This window comes from Aotus nancymaae, unplaced genomic scaffold, assembly GCF_030222135.1.
Source record: "Aotus nancymaae isolate 86718 unplaced genomic scaffold, 86718_ANA_hifiasm-v0.15.2.pri h1tg000079l, whole genome shotgun sequence".
NCBI lineage: Eukaryota > Metazoa > Chordata > Mammalia > Primates > Aotidae > Aotus > Aotus nancymaae.
The window spans coordinates 17,758,189-17,773,917 of record NW_026988494.1 but is presented as its reverse complement, the minus strand read 5'-3'; the positions used below and the strand labels follow the sequence as shown (position 1 = coordinate 17,773,917).

The 15,729-nt window shown below is 37.2% G+C and overlaps 1 protein-coding gene and 1 long non-coding RNA gene across 7 annotated transcripts in view; one reads left to right on the top strand and one right to left on the bottom strand.

Moving 5' to 3' along the window:
- Positions 1 to 15,729, bottom strand: part of SH2D4A (SH2 domain containing 4A) — an 81,967-nt gene that overhangs the window by 8,559 nt on the left and 57,679 nt on the right. For both annotated transcript variants that reach the window (XM_012435257.2, XM_012435254.2), the window contains one exon: positions 10,457 to 10,587. In XM_012435257.2, coding sequence (XP_012290680.2) covers positions 10,457 to 10,587 — 131 coding nt within the window. The remainder of the gene's footprint in view (positions 1 to 10,456; positions 10,588 to 15,729) is intronic.
- LOC105705385 (uncharacterized) overlaps positions 1 to 15,729 on the top strand; it is a 52,016-nt gene that overhangs the window by 14,214 nt on the left and 22,073 nt on the right. For 3 of the 5 annotated variants that reach the window (XR_002477529.2, XR_001104663.2, XR_010339641.1), the window contains 2 exons: positions 1,284 to 1,953; positions 6,414 to 8,268. This is a non-coding gene — a long non-coding RNA (uncharacterized LOC105705385). Of the gene's footprint in view, positions 1 to 1,283; positions 1,954 to 6,413; positions 8,269 to 15,729 lie in introns of those variants that run through there. The other 2 variants (XR_010339643.1, XR_010339642.1) reach the window with 2 other exon arrangements.

Below are 15,729 nucleotides of genomic sequence, written 5' to 3'. Positions count from 1 at the left end.
AATGTTCATTAAAATTCGGAAGAATAATGATCAAATATTGATAAAGCAAATGTGTGAATTTTTGTTTAAAAATTGTTTACAATTAGAAAATTCCTAAAGCATAAACTTGTTTATACACAGATTTCTATCTTTTTACCCATCTTCCCACTCCGAGTCCCTGCCAATTTCTAAGCTCCAATATATTGCTGTATTTTTAGTAGAAATAGGAAAATGTTGATAGAATGAAGAAATGAACCTATGAGTTTCTGGACAGAACTTCAGGATCTCAGTTTCATTTATTCTTTGTCCCTTTCTTGTGGAAATTTAAAAGCATGTTAGCAGGTAGAGTGAATTATATATCTACACACTTTGGAAACTCATAATCTGAAGCCAGAATAACTAGGATGACTCTGCACTCATCAGGATGTTCAATTTAGCTAGAAAGACTTTCCAATATTTATTGCTTACTTTACAAATATTACAGACTACAAGGTTCAGTCTTACAGAATGTTGGAATATTGCAATCAGATGCAAGAATAAAATGACTAAAACGAGGATTGCATTTGAAGGTCAAGACAGTCCTAAACTGAAAAAATGGGAGTTCAAGGACAGTGGGATAAGAAGAGATCAAGGGTGACAAAGATAATAAAACAATCATTCTTCTGGAAACACAAGCAGACTTAAGCAATTACAGTTTAGAAGATCATAAATCTAGAAAACGGGAGCTATTACTTTAGCAATGCTAGGACTCACCCCAGTCTCTTTGCAGCATCCCTCCCAAACCCAAGCTCAACCTTAACCTGCATTGTTCTGCAAAATGCCCAAAAAACTTCATCCATTTTTGGTAAGGGTGTTGACCCTCTGTCCTTCCAAATTATTGTTGCCTTCCTTCTCAGGTGACCTCCTAGCTTTTAAAGGCAGGCCCTAAATAAATACTTGTGGAAATAGCATAGGGAAGTTTTTGCAGTAATGACAATCTATTTTATTGAAATGCTGCTTATTTACACTGTTACTCAAAATAATATTTTGTGACAGGATTATGATTATGATGAAAAGAAAGGTAGGGGAACCGGAAGGGTGACCTTTAACTGCACAATTCTGATAAACCAAAATAACAAATACCACGTATTAGGTACTCTTGCAAGCACTTCACATATATTAGCTGATTTACTTTATGAAAACAACCCTATGACATAGATATATTAGTACCCTCATTTTACAGAGAAGAAAACCCAACTCAAACCTAGGGGACCTAGTCATTACATTTTAAAATCCCTCCGCCTTTTTTCTTTTTTCCCTTTTAGGAGCCAGACATTACAGATTATGACATTCAAAAATAACTGCATCTATGGAGAAAATTATGACTATGCATAGCAATGGAAAGGCACAGGCTCAAAACAGACCTGTGAAGACCTTAAGTTTATACCTCCGGCTGATCCTTGACACAGAGAAAGCTTGTAACAATAAAAGCAAAAAAAAATAGTAAATGTTGGGGACGAGGAAGAATCAGATTCCCAGAGTTACCATATTATTACATTAAAATACCCAGTTTTCAGCAAAAAAATCACAATGCATGAAAATAAAAAGGAAATATGGCACATTCAAAGGAAAACAAATCATCAGAAACTGTCCCTAAAGAAGACCTGATGATAGATCTACTCAGGGCCTTTATGTATGCACAAAATGGAAATATACCTAAAAGAAACTAAAATCCTAGAGCTGAAAGTACAACTGAAATGAAAAATTCACTAGAGGAATTCAAAGGCAGGTTTATGAAGGCAAAAGAATGAATCACTGAATTTGAAGACAGGACAATGGACATTATCGAGTTTGAGGAAAAAAATGAAGAAAAGTGAACGTAGCCTAAGGGACCTATGGCATAGCACCAAATGACCCAATATACATTTTCTGGAAATCTCGGAAGGAGAAGAAAACTTCCCAAACTTGATGAAAGACATTAACATAAACATCCAAGTAAGTTGAACTTAAAGAGACCCCCACTGAGATGAAAGATTGGCCAGGTGTGGTGGCACACACCTATAGTCCCAGCTACTTACCAGGCTGAGGCAGGAGGATTGCCTGAACTTGGGAGGAGGAGGCGGTAGTGAGCTGAGATCACACCGCTACACTCCAGCCAGGATGATAGAGTGACCCTGTCTCAGAAAGAGAAAGGAGGAGAGAAAGAATCTTCAAAGCAGCAAGAGAGAAGCAACTCATCACATATAAAGGATAGTTAATAAGATTATCCCAAGACTTCTCATCAGTAATGTTGGAGGATAGAAGGCAGTAGACCAATTAAGATTCTCCTCAACTTACCTTATGATGGGGTTACATCCTGATAAAGCCAGTATAAGTTGAGAATATTTTAAGTCAAAAATGCAGTTAATACACCTAACCTACTGAACATTGTAACTTTGCCTAGCCTACCTTAAACATGGTCATAACTTTTATATTACCCTAAAGTTTGGCAAAATCATCTAACACAAAGCCTATTTTATAACAAGGTGTTGAATATACTTTGTAATTTATTGAATACTATACTGAAAGTGAAAAACGAAATGGTTGAATGGGTACTTGAAGTGTGATTTTTACTGAATGTGTATCATATTCACACCATGATAAGATAGAAAAATAATAAGTCACACCATTGCAAATTGGGAACTATCTGCATATTCAAAATGCTAAAAGAAAAAATAAAAATTGTCCTTTAAAAGTGAGAGACAAATTAAGACATTCCTGGGTAAACAAAAGCTAAGGAAGCTTATCACGAAATCTGCCATGCAAGAAATGCCCAAGGATGCTACATAGTGAAATGAAAGGATGCCAGTTAGTAACTCAAAGCCAAATGAAGAAACAAGTAACTCAATAATGGTAAATACATAGACAATTATGAAAGCTAGTATAATAGTAACATGCTTACTATCAAAATTAATCCAGCAACATATCAACGGATTATATACCATGGCTAAGCAGGATTTATTCCTGGAATGCAAGATGGTACAATGTATGAAAATCAATGTAAGAAAAAGCATACTCATTGCAATTAATGCAGAAAAAGCATCTGACAAAATGCAACACCCTATCATGATAAAAACACTCAACAAACTAGGAACAGAAGGAAACTATCTCTACTTAGTAAAGGCCATGTATGAAAAACCCACAGCAAACATCACAGTTGAAGTTGAAAGACTTTTCTTCTAAGATCAGGAAAAAGGCAGAGATGCCCACTCTTGCCATTCCTATTCAACTTGTTCTGGAAGTTCTAGCTACAGCAGTTAGACAAATAAACAAAAGGCATCCAAATTAGAAAAGAAGTAAAATTATCCCTGTTGTCAGATGATATAATCTTCTATGTTGAAAATCAGAAAGATTCCACAAAAGACTATTAAAACTAATAAATGAATCAAGCAAAGTGGCAGGATACAAAACGCATAAAAATCAGTTGCATTTCTATACATTAACAATGAACAGTCTGAGAAGGAAATTACACATCAAATTCCATTTACACTGTCATCAAAAAGAATACTTAGAAATTAACCAAGGAAGTGAAAGACATACAATAAACTACAAAACATTAATGATGGGGTGCAGTGGCTCATGCCTGTAATCCCAAAACTTTGGGAGGCTAATCACTTGATATCAGGAGTTCGAGACCAGCATGGTGAAACCCTGGCTCTACTCAAAATACAAAATACAAATATTAGCCAGGTATGGTGGTGAGTGCCTGTAATCCTAGCTACTCAGGAGGCTGAAACAGGAGAACACTCGAACTAGGGAGGCAGAAGTTTCAGTGAGCAGAGATCATACCACTGTACTCCAGCATTCCAGCCTGGGCAACATCTAAACCCCACAACTATAAAACATTGCTGAGATAAAGTAAAGAAGACATAAGTAAATAAAAATACATCCCATGTTCATGGATCAGAAGACTTAATATTGTTAAGATATCATACTGTTCAAAATGATATACGGATTCAAAGTAATCCCTAGCAAAATCCCAATGACATTTTTTGTAGAAATAGAAAACCCATCCAAAAATTCATATGGAATCTTGAGACCAGGAATTTGAGGCCAGCCTGGGCAACACAGTGAGATCCTGTCTCTACCAAAAAAAAAAAAAAAAAAAAAGTTAACCAGATATGGTACTGCATGCTTGTAGTTCCAGCCACTCAGGAGGCTGAGGTGGACTTGAGCCTAGGAGTTCGAGACTGCCGTGAGCTATAATTGTGCCACTGCACTACAGCCTGGGCAACAGAGCAAGACCTCGTCTCTTAAAAGGAAAAAGAAAACTAACAAGTGTTGGAAAGGATGTGGAGAAATTGAAATTCTCGTGCACTATTGGTGGGAAGGTAAAATAATATAGCATAATCCCTATGGAAAATAGCATGGCCAGTTTCTACAAAGTTAAACCACAGAATTACACTATAACCCTGAAATTCCACCTCTGGGTAAATACCCAAAAGAACTGAAAGCAGAGTCTGGAAGAGATATTTGTACATGGAAGCAACCCAAGAGTCCATCAACAGATAATGGATAAGCAAAATGTGGTCCATCATAGAATGGAATATTATTCTGCCTTGAAAAGGAAGGAAATTCTGACATACACGACAACATGAATAAATCTTGAGGACATAATACTAAATGAAATAAACCACTCAAAAAGACAAATACTGTACAGTTCCACTTATATGTGGGTTTTAGAACAGTCAAAATCATAAAGAAAACACCATGGTAGTTGCCAGGGGCTGAGGGTTGGTGGAGAATGGAGCATTATCATTAAATGGGTAGTTTCAGTTTTATAAGGTGAAAAGAATTCTGTAGATGAATGGTGATAATAATTGCACAACTTTTTTTTTTTTTTTTTTTTTGAGGCAGGGTCTGGTACTGTCTTACAAGCTGGAGTGCATAGCATGATCTTGGCTCACTGCAACCAACCTCTGCCTCCTAGACTCAAGCAATTCTCCTGCTTTAGCCTCCCAGGAAGCTGGGACTACAGGCATGTGCCACCAAGCCTGGCTAATTTTTTTTTTTTTTTTTTCTGTAGAGATGGTGTGTTGCCATGTTTTTTTTGTAGAGATGGGGTTTGCCATGTTTGAGCTGCTGGTCTCTAACTCCTAGGCTCAAGGGATCCACCTGCCTTGGCCTCCCAAAGTGCTGGGATTATAGGAGGCAGCCACCACACACGGCCAGTTGTACAATATTATGGATGTATTTAACACTGAACGGTACACTTAAAAATGGTTATCCCAGCACTTTGGGAGGCTGAGACAGGTGGATCACCTGAGGTCAGGAGTTCGAGACCAGTCTGGCCAACATGGTGAAACTCCCATCTCTACTAAAAACACAAAAATTAGCCGGGTGTGGTGGCAAGTACCTATAATCCCAAGCTACTCAGGAAGGCTGAAGCACAATAATCACTTGAACGTGGGAGTCGGAGGCTGCAGTGAGCCAAGATCATGCCATTGCACTCTAGCCTAGGCAACAAGAGCGAGACTCTGTTTCAGAAAAGAAAAAGGTAAGGTGGTAAATTTTATATAGTGTGCACTTTTATACAATAAAGTCTCCATGCCTCATGTTATATGCAAAACATATATGTTATATATTATGGGTGGATTGTGCATGATATAACAAAAACTATAAAGGAAAAGTAGCTAAATTGGACCTCATTGAAATGAAAAACTTCTCTCCCTAAAATGTGTCAAAAGACTCAAAACACAAGTCACAGATTAGGAGAAGATATATGTAACCCATATAATTGATGAAGGATCAGTATTCAGTATATATAAAATCCTATGGGTCAATATAAAAAATCAATTCACTAGAAAAACGGTCAAAAGATCTGTACAAGTAATTGCAGAAGACCTACTCATCCAGCCAGTAAAATATGAGGAGCTCAATCTCACTATAAATTAGTACAAATTAAAATAAGAAAAAAAAATAAGATTCCACTGTGCACCCATAGAGTAAGGAAAAATGAAATCTGGTAATATCAAGAACTGGCAAGTGCATAGGGAAACAAATTCTCAAGTACAGTTGGTAGGAGTGTATACTAGTATAATCAGTTTCATGGGCATTTACAATATGCAGTACAATTAAAGATGTATATATCCTACCTCCTAGTAATTCCACTTCTAGATACATATTCTGAAGAAATGATCATAGGTTTGCACTGAGACATGTTCAAGGATGTATACCACATCATTTTCTGTAATAGCACAAAAATTATAGCCAATGTAGCAGAAGAGATGAATGATACATGTGTGTATTTTATATACGTATAATGAAACACTACATGATAGGTAAAAATGAATGAGCCTGGCTATATGTATAAACAACGACAAATCCCAGTAACAATATTGGGAGAAAACATTACGTGTATGATGGCATTTAAATGTTAAACACAATACTGTGTATTTTATTATATATGTTTACAGCATAAAATATGGATGGAAATCTTAACTTCAGAAGAGCAGTTCACCCTTGGAGAAGGAACCAAGGAAAGGAAATGGGATCAAAAAGAAGAAAGGGACCTCAATTCTATATGGTATGTTTTATTTATTTACTTATTTATATTTGAGATGGAGTGTTACTCGGCTGCCCAGGCTGGAGTACAGTGGTGCCATCTTAGCTCACTGCCAGCTCTGCCTCCTGGGTTCACACAATTCCCCTGCCTCAGCCTCCCAAGTAGCTGGAATTACAAGTGCCTGCCACCACACTCAGATAATTTTTGTACTTTCAGTAGATATGGGGTTTTGCCATGTTAGCCAGCTAGTCTCGAACTCCTGACTTCAAGCAATCCACCTGCCTCAGCCTCTCAAAAGTGCTGGGATTACAGGCGTGAGTCACCACGCCCACCTTGGCAGGTTTTATTTCTTAAGAAAAACAGATATGAAGTAAATTTGGCTGTTAATATTTATAATATCTGGAGACTAGATATAACATTTGTTATATCATTGTTAAATTTTTCTTGGTACTTTGTGTTTAAAATATTTCATAAGAAAAAAATCCTTTTTTTGTAAAGGAAAGGGGAAAAAATTGAAATTTGTATGATCCCTTTCATGCCTGTGGTTTTGAGGATTTCTGAGATGATTTTGTCTGATTCCACTCTGAGAACTTAAACCTAGCTTCATAAAGGAGACAATGAACCGCTCATCTGAATGTTGTCTATTGCAAGGAAACCAGCACAGTCTCACCAAGAAAGTTGCTTCCATGGTTAATTTTATGGCTCACATTGACTGGGCTATGATCCCAGATATATGGTCAGAAATTATTCTAGATGGCTCTGGGAAGGTTTTTTTTGGATGATATTTATTTTATTTTATTTATTTAGAGATGGAGTCTCACTTTGTTGCCCAGGCTGGAGTGCAATGGCATGATCTTGGCTCACTGTACCCTCTGCCTCAGGCGATTCTCCTGCCTCAGCCTCCATAGTAGCTGGAATTATAAGTGTGCATCACCATACCCAGCTAATTTTTGTATTTTTAGTAGAGATGGGGTTTCGCCACATTGGTCAGGCTGACCTCTCCAACTCCTGACCTCAAGTAATCTGCCCTCCTCGGCCTCCTGAAGTGCTGGGATTATAGGCATGAGCCAACGCAAATGGCCTTGGGTGAGATTTAAATGGGTGGACTTCTAGTAAAGCAGATTACCCTCCGTAATGTGTGTGGGTTTCGTCCAGTCAGTTGAAGGCCTTACTACAACAAAGGCTGACCTCCCCTGAGCAGGAAGGGATTCTGCCAGCAGTGGACATTTGGATGGGAATGGCCATTCCTTCCTGCACCTCTAGCCTTCCCTTCTATTCTGTCAGATTTTGGACTTAACAAGCCTCTATAATCATGTGAGTCAATTCTTTAAAAAGTCAGCCAAAGGAAGGTGTACAGGAAGAGCAAATGCAAGAGCCCTAAGGTAGGGACAAGTGTGGTATGTCTGACGGATGGAAAGGAGGCCTGGAGAGGTGACCAAGGCAGTGAGAGTGGCCTGAGATAGGTCTAGAGCAATAGACTTGTGGAATAATTAAATCAAACTCATGAACACATCCATCATGTAAAATACTTAGCATTTTTTCTGGCGAGAACATTGGAAATTTACTCTTTTGGCACTTTTGAAACATACAATACTCTATAAACTACTTTTATCATGCTGTGAAATAGAACGCTCTGTTCTCCTCTCCACTTCCCTAACCCTCCTCATCCCCTATGTTCCTTCTGTCCACTAATAGCCCAGCCACCTTCTTCCCAGCCACAAAAGCCAGAAATCCAACAGTCTTCAATTCCTTTGCCTTCTCCTATCTACTCCAATCCTTATCTCTTATCTTAAGCTTAATTGAGAGAAAAAGATGAAAGTAGAAAATTTTGTAGGGTGAAAAATTAAGCCACCAAAATAGCATCTTATGAAGGGTAATTCATGGTGGATGTGACAAAGAAATGATGATAAGCCTATAAAGGGTTACCATCCTATCATGTCAGAACAGGTTTCCTGGTGATAAACAATTATATTTCAGAGAGATAAGATGTCATGCATATTCTCTTTATCATGAAAATGTGAAACTGTATCTTCATGAAACTGAAAATAAAGATGTATACTATGTGACTATGTGTTGCTTATTACATTATAATAGTGTTTTTATTTTGCTTATGAGTCTGAAAAATGTGTATAAGTGAAAATAAATTGATAATAATTCCACCTCAATAAGTTATTTGATGTAAAACTCAAGAGTCATATTTTTAACCAAAGTTCCAACTGGATTTTTAGTCTATGTCTTCCTAGCTTTCAGCCTTTCAAACAGAAATTCTTGTTAAAGTAGCAGGGTTTTTAATAACAACCAACATTTTCCATTTCTTACTCCCTGCTGTTAAAACTACCATCCTCATAATCAGAGATGACAGCATCTTTTGTCCAAAGACACAGAAAGTACAAAGTGGCTGATTTCCTCGGTGCTTATTCCAAAAAGGAAAGTAAGGCATTATCAGACAGCTGAGACAGCCACAGCTAATGCATAATTGCTCCATGTTCTTTCTGTTCATCTTTGACACTATCATCTCTCCCCCACTGTCTTAAAGCAGAAAGGAAGGAGGCTTGTGACCTAGTCCTGGGGAGGAGAGGGGACACTCCTCTGGGATGGACACTTAACAACGTCTGAATCACCAAAGAACACATACTCCAAGGAAAGCCAGACAGTTCTGCTCTACCGTTCTGACCCACAAGCAGCCCTTTAGGAGAAAGCCTATCACAAATAACTATTCCTTTTAGAAGAGTTTGCCATGTTATGGGTTTGGGAGTTTACCGTGTGTGTGTGTGTGTGTGTGTGTGTGTGTGTGTGTGTACACAAGCAATTCCCCTGTCTCAATCTCTGAAGTACCTGGGACTACAGGTACATGCCACTATGGGTTCAAGCAATTCCCCTGCCTCAGCCTCCAAAGTACCTGAGACTACAGGTGCGTGCCCCTACGCCAGGCTAATTTCTTGTATTTTAGTAGAGACGGGGTTTCATCATGCTGACCAGGATGGTCTCCATCTCCCGATCTTGTGATCCGGCCTCCCAAAGTTGCTGGATTACAGGCGTGAGCCACCACGCCCGGCCCTTTTTGAGGTATATTTATGTGTGAGATGATACTACTTCAAGGAAAAATGCCTTACACATAATTCAAACCAGACACCCTAAGGACAAACATACTCTGGGAGGGGGCTGTACTTTTGTTTTAAAGCACCTTTTGTTGTCCATATAAGCCAATTAGTGCAATTCAACCACAGACCTTATGGAAGTCAACTGAGGCAAGAAGCCACTCACTTTTCTTGAGATCCAAGAAACAGAGGGCTGTATGAAGTGTCCGCTGGGTGGAAGAGGGGCTTGAATCAAGTTTCTTGGATCAAATACAGAAAATGTGTACTAACTAACACCTGCTCTGGATCCAACCACCTATGTTGCACACTCAATGACATGCTGGAAACAAGGGGTCAAAACCACAGAAGTTTTCACTGACAAGATCACAAAGTTCAACTCCTTCATTTAATAGACAGGGAAAACAAGGCTTAGATAAATTGGTTTGCTACAGAAAAAAAACAATCACTTGCTCAAGGTTGCTCAGCGAGCATCCTGCCCCGCACATTCCCACGCCCGTAACCGAGTCTCCCTTGGTGGAAGGAGGATGTGGCCATTTGACAGAAGTCACAATCAAGCACCCTAGTGGTAAGTCACCAAGAATACTGCTTTTCCCTTCCGCCTGATGTGTTTTATTTGTGGTGACAAATCTGCCCACAGTGCACACAGCGCCCATGAATGCTGACTGCTTTCTAAACAGTCATGAGAATGCAGCTTACTAAGGAATCTTTGAAAAACTGCTTTGTGAAAATAATCTGAAAGACTCTTTTTGGGCAGCACCAATAAATGGAAGCTTTTATTCTGTCTCTCTTCCTGGTGGATTAGCACAGCTTTCTCTGCCCTGAGATGAAGCTCCATTGAGGAAATCTCTCCACTTACCATGGAACCAGGGGGCTATGGTGTCTGAGGTTTTCTGGTAGCCTGCTCGAAGTGGTAGCTGCTCCTCTTTAAACCACCGGATGATGTCCTCTTGGGCAGAGCTGGATACCGTCCTCACCACTCCCTGATTTCTGTTATTTATAAAAATAGTTTTTCAAGTTAGACTTAATTAATTTGAAAATAATGCCCTCAAAAATCACATATTTATATGTACAAACACACATATACATGCATATATATACATACAAACACATGCATGTCTATTGACACGAGAGGTTCTTTATATATACAAATATATACACATTTAAACATATACATAAATATATGCATGTGTGTGTGCATGTAGGGAAAGAATGGGAGGGAGAATACATTTCAAGATCTAATTAAATGACCTCAGCTAACAGGAGGCTGGAGCCCCTACACACCACCATTATACAACTCCTCAAGGGCAGAATAAGAAGGAATATAAATCTGTTACTTGTGCTTCCAGTCTTAAAGGGCTAGTTATGGCAATGAGCCCCTGCTGTGTTAACACACAGATTTAAATTCGTTTTTATAGGAATTGGAAGCTCTATTAACTCCCAGTTAACATCTGAGAAAATAAGCATTAAAAAGCAAAATACACTTTTACCCCAGCACATTTTCCTGGAAAGCATGTACTTGCAAACAAAAGAAATCAAATGCAATAAGATAGATTTCTTTGCTAATGTTTGCATTATTTGATTTTCTCTTCTGTTTCCACTAACTTCCCTGACTTGGTTTCTCCTCTTCCACACTTTGAGGACATTTAGTTCTGCTAAAAAATATAAGGAAATGTAAAAGGAAGAAGAGTATTTTAAGTTTGGTAAGACAAAGATATAGGCAGCAGAATCATTTTGAAAGAGTCAGTAGCAGAACTTAAGTTCTGGGATGTAAGTCAATTTCTACTACAAAGAGTAACCTTGCAATGTAATAAACAGATCTCCAAGTCCTACTCAACAGCCTACTAATTTGGAGCAGAATTCAATTTAAACGCAACACCACCACCACTGCAGTCAGGGAACTATCCTGTCTATACAGGTATCTACTCAGAGACAATCATCTATCTGAGCCAATGAGATGGGCTCTCCAGCCACCCTCCCAAAGCAGATACTGAGCAGGTCCAATATCAGCTCCATCCCCTGCCACTGAAGTGAAGGAACTATTCATTCCATGCAGGGATCCACTAGGAGACACACTTATCTGGGCCATTAAAAGTCTTCTGTACTGGAGTCCCTGACCAGCTTTTCCACATAACCCCTGTACCCTCCTTGAGTTCTTCCTCGGGTCCATCAAGAAGGGAGAACTGTGTAAATCACAGAGCCCTTGGGAGACATGCAGCGAGCCTGGGCTTGGAGCGCCCTCTAGTGCTGAGATGACTGCTGTGTTCACAGGCCCAGGAAACAACAGTCAGTTGGCTTAGAATTTATGGAAGGCACTTTGAAAGACAGGCACAAATAAAGCCAGGCTGTGCAAAGTGGAATAAAAGCTTAATCTTTTAATGTGCAGATACTGTCACACATCCGCAGGCATCAAGACGATTCAGGGAAATATGATCTCACCGAATGTACAAAATAAGATACCACAGGTCGAGCCTAAAATGATAGAGATGTGCGATCTCTGAATCAATTCAAAAGAGCTGTTTTAAGGAAGCTCAATAAACTTCGAGAAAGAGCAGAGAATCAATTCAAAAATTTATCAGGGAAATTTAACAAAAAGACTGAAGTAATTTAAAAAATCAAATCCTGGAACTGAAAAATGCAATGAATAAAATGAAAAATGCAACTGAGGGTTTCAACAGCACAGTTGATCAAATGGAAGAATTAGTGAGCCAGAAGACACACTATTTGAAAACACACAGAGAATAAAAAAGAAAAGAATGACATGAAGAAAGCTTATGGGGTCTGCAGGACCCCATATCAAAAGAGCAAATATTATTGGAGTTATTAGAGTTAAAGAGAGAATTCAAGAAGACAGAGTGGTTAAAAGCTTATGCAAATAAATAACAGAAAACATTCCAAACCTGAAAAAAAATTAATACCCAAGCATAGGAAGGTCAAAGGTCACCAATCAGATTCAACCTACATAAGACTACCCCAAGACATATTATAATCAAACTCTCAGAGTTCAAAGATTAAAAAAAAATCCTAAAAGCAAATAACATATAAGACAGATTCAGTACACCTGGCAATGGACTTCTCAGCAGAAACCTTGCTGCCAGAAGGAAGTGAGATGATACGTGCTGAGTACTGAAGGAAAAAAACCTGCAACCGAGAAAGTATTCCTTCAGAAAAAGAAAGATGAAGACTGTCACCAACAAAAGCTGAGGGAATTTACCACTACTAGAGTTGTCCTGTAAGAAATGCTAAAAAAATTTCTTCAAACATAAAAAGGATGCTAACATGATTGTCATTCTAATACTATCATCATGATGTGTAAACCACTTATATCTTTAGTATTAGGATTAAAAAATGAACTATCAAAAATAACTGCAATACTTTGTTAAGATAGGTAATATAAAAATGTAAATCATGATACCAAAAATACAAAATGCGAGGAGAGAATGGAGTTAAAGTGTACAGTTTTTTGTTTCTTCACAAAATTAAATTTGGAAGTCTCTAAAATAAGTTGTTATAACTATAGAATGTTTTTTGTAAGTCTCATGGTAACCACAAAGCAAAAACCTATAACAGATACAGCAAAAATAAAAAGCAAGGAACTAAAACATACTACTAGAGAAAAGTACCTAACCACAAATAAGACTATAAGAGAAGAAAGGAAGAAAGGATCTACAGGATAACTAGAAAAGAAGAAAATAGTAATCCTAAGCCCTTACATATCAATAACTACCTTGAATGTAAATGGATAAATTCTCCAATTAAAAGACACAGAGTGGCTAAATAGATAAAAATAAAACAAGACCAAATTATATGTTGCCTACAAGGGGCTAATTTCACCTGTAAGGACATGTAAAGACTGAAAGTCAAAGGATGGGAAAAAATGTTCTCTGCAAATGAAAACAAAAAGACCACAGGAGTAGCTATATTTGTATCATACAAAATAGACCTGAAGCTGAAAACTGTAAAAAGAGACAAAGTAGGCCAGTATACAATTATAAAGAGTTCAATACAGCAAGAACAGTTATATATATAAACTCAATTAACATAGAATCACCTATATTTAGAAAGCAAAAATATTAATAGGCCTCAATTGAGAGAAAGACTGCAATACAATAATAGTAGAGGACTTCAACACCCCACTTTCAACAATGAACAGATCATACTGACAAAAAATCAACAATCAGACCACACTCTAGAATGAATCTAACAGACATTTATAGACTATTCTACCAACTAGATGCAGAATACACAGTATCTCAACAGCAAACAGAATACCCTCCAGGAATATGTTAGGCCACAAAACAGTTCTTAAATTGTTTTAAGTTAAAACATATCAAGAAATCAGTATTAGGAGGAAAACTAGAAACTGTACAAATATGTGGAAATTAAACAATATGCTCCTGAAAAATCAATGGGTCAATAAGTTGCTTTCAAAAACTAAAAATTTTCTTGAGACTAATGAAAATGAAAACAACATACCAAATCCTATGGGACGCAGCAAAAGCAGTTCTAAGAGTGACATTTTTTCCAATAAACACACGTATCAAAAAAAAGAAAGATCACAAATAAGTAATTTTATTGTTGTACCACAAGAACTAGAAAAACAAAAACAAACTTGACCCAACATTACTTGAAGGAAATAAAGATCAGAGCATAAATAGATAAAATAGAGACCAAAGAACCATATAAAATATGAATGAAATTAAGTTTGTTTTCTAATAAAATTGACAAACATTAAGCTACACAAAGAAAAAAAGAGATGATTCATTTCATCTCAAATTAATCAGAGATGAAAAAGGACACATCACGACTGACAGCACAGAAATAAAAAGATCACTAGAGATTATTATGAACAGCTATATGCCAACAAAATAGAAAACTTGCAAGTAGATCAATAAATTCCTAGAGACATACAACCTACCAAAATTCTATCATGAAGAAACAGAAAACTTAACAGACCAATAATGAGTAAGGAAATTGAATCATTAATAAAGCGTTCTATCAAGAAAAGCCCAGGACCTGATGGATTCACTACCAAATCCTATCAGTCATTTAAAGAAATACTAATACCAATTCTTCTCAAACTATTCCAAAAAACTGAAGTTGGAGGAATTCCTCCAAACTCATTCTATGAGGTCAGCATTACCTTGATATCAAAACAAAAGACACAACAAAAAAGAAATCTAGAGCCAATATTCATGATGGTGATGAACATAGATAGAAAGATCCTCAACAAAATACTTCAAATCCAACAGCACATCAAAAACATCATTGGCCATGATCAAGGGAAATTCATCTCAGGGATGCAAAGACGGTTCAACATACATACATCAGTACGCATGACACATCACATTAACAGAATGGAAGACAAAGACCACAGGATCATCTCAATAGACACAGGTAAAGGTAAAGCATTTGATAAAATGCAATATCCCTTCATGATAAAACTTTAAACACATTAGGTATAGAAGGAATGTACCTCAACCCAATAAAGGTCATATATGACAAAATGACAGCTAACATGCTGAAAGAAGAAAAATGGAAAGTTTTTCCTTTAAAACTTGGAACTAAACAAGAATGTCCACTTTCATCACTTTTATTCAACATAGTACTGAAAGTCCTAGCCAGAGAAATGAGTCAGGAGAAAGCAATGAAGCGCATCCAAATTGGAAAAGAGGAACTCAAATTGTCTCTGTTTGCAGATGACTTGTTCCTACATACAGAAAACCCTAAAAGCTCCACCAAAAAGCTCTTAGTCCTGATAAAAAATTCAGGGAAGTTGTAGGATATAAAATAAACTTACAAAAAGCAGTAGCATTTCTATACATCAACAATGGACAAGCCAAAAAAAAAAAAAAAGAAGAAAGCAATTTATAGTCGCAAAATAAAATAAAAACTAGGAAATTTAATCAAGAAGGTGAAATGTCTTTACAAGAAAAACTATAAAACACTAACCATGGATTAGAAAAATTAATATTGTCAAAATGGCCGTACTACCCAAAGAGATCTATAGATTCAAACCAATCCCTATCCAAATACCAATGATAGTTTTCACGAAAATAGAAAAAAAATTTTTTAAATTTGTATACAACCACAAAAGACTACTACAAATTGCCAGAGCAATTTGTAGCATAA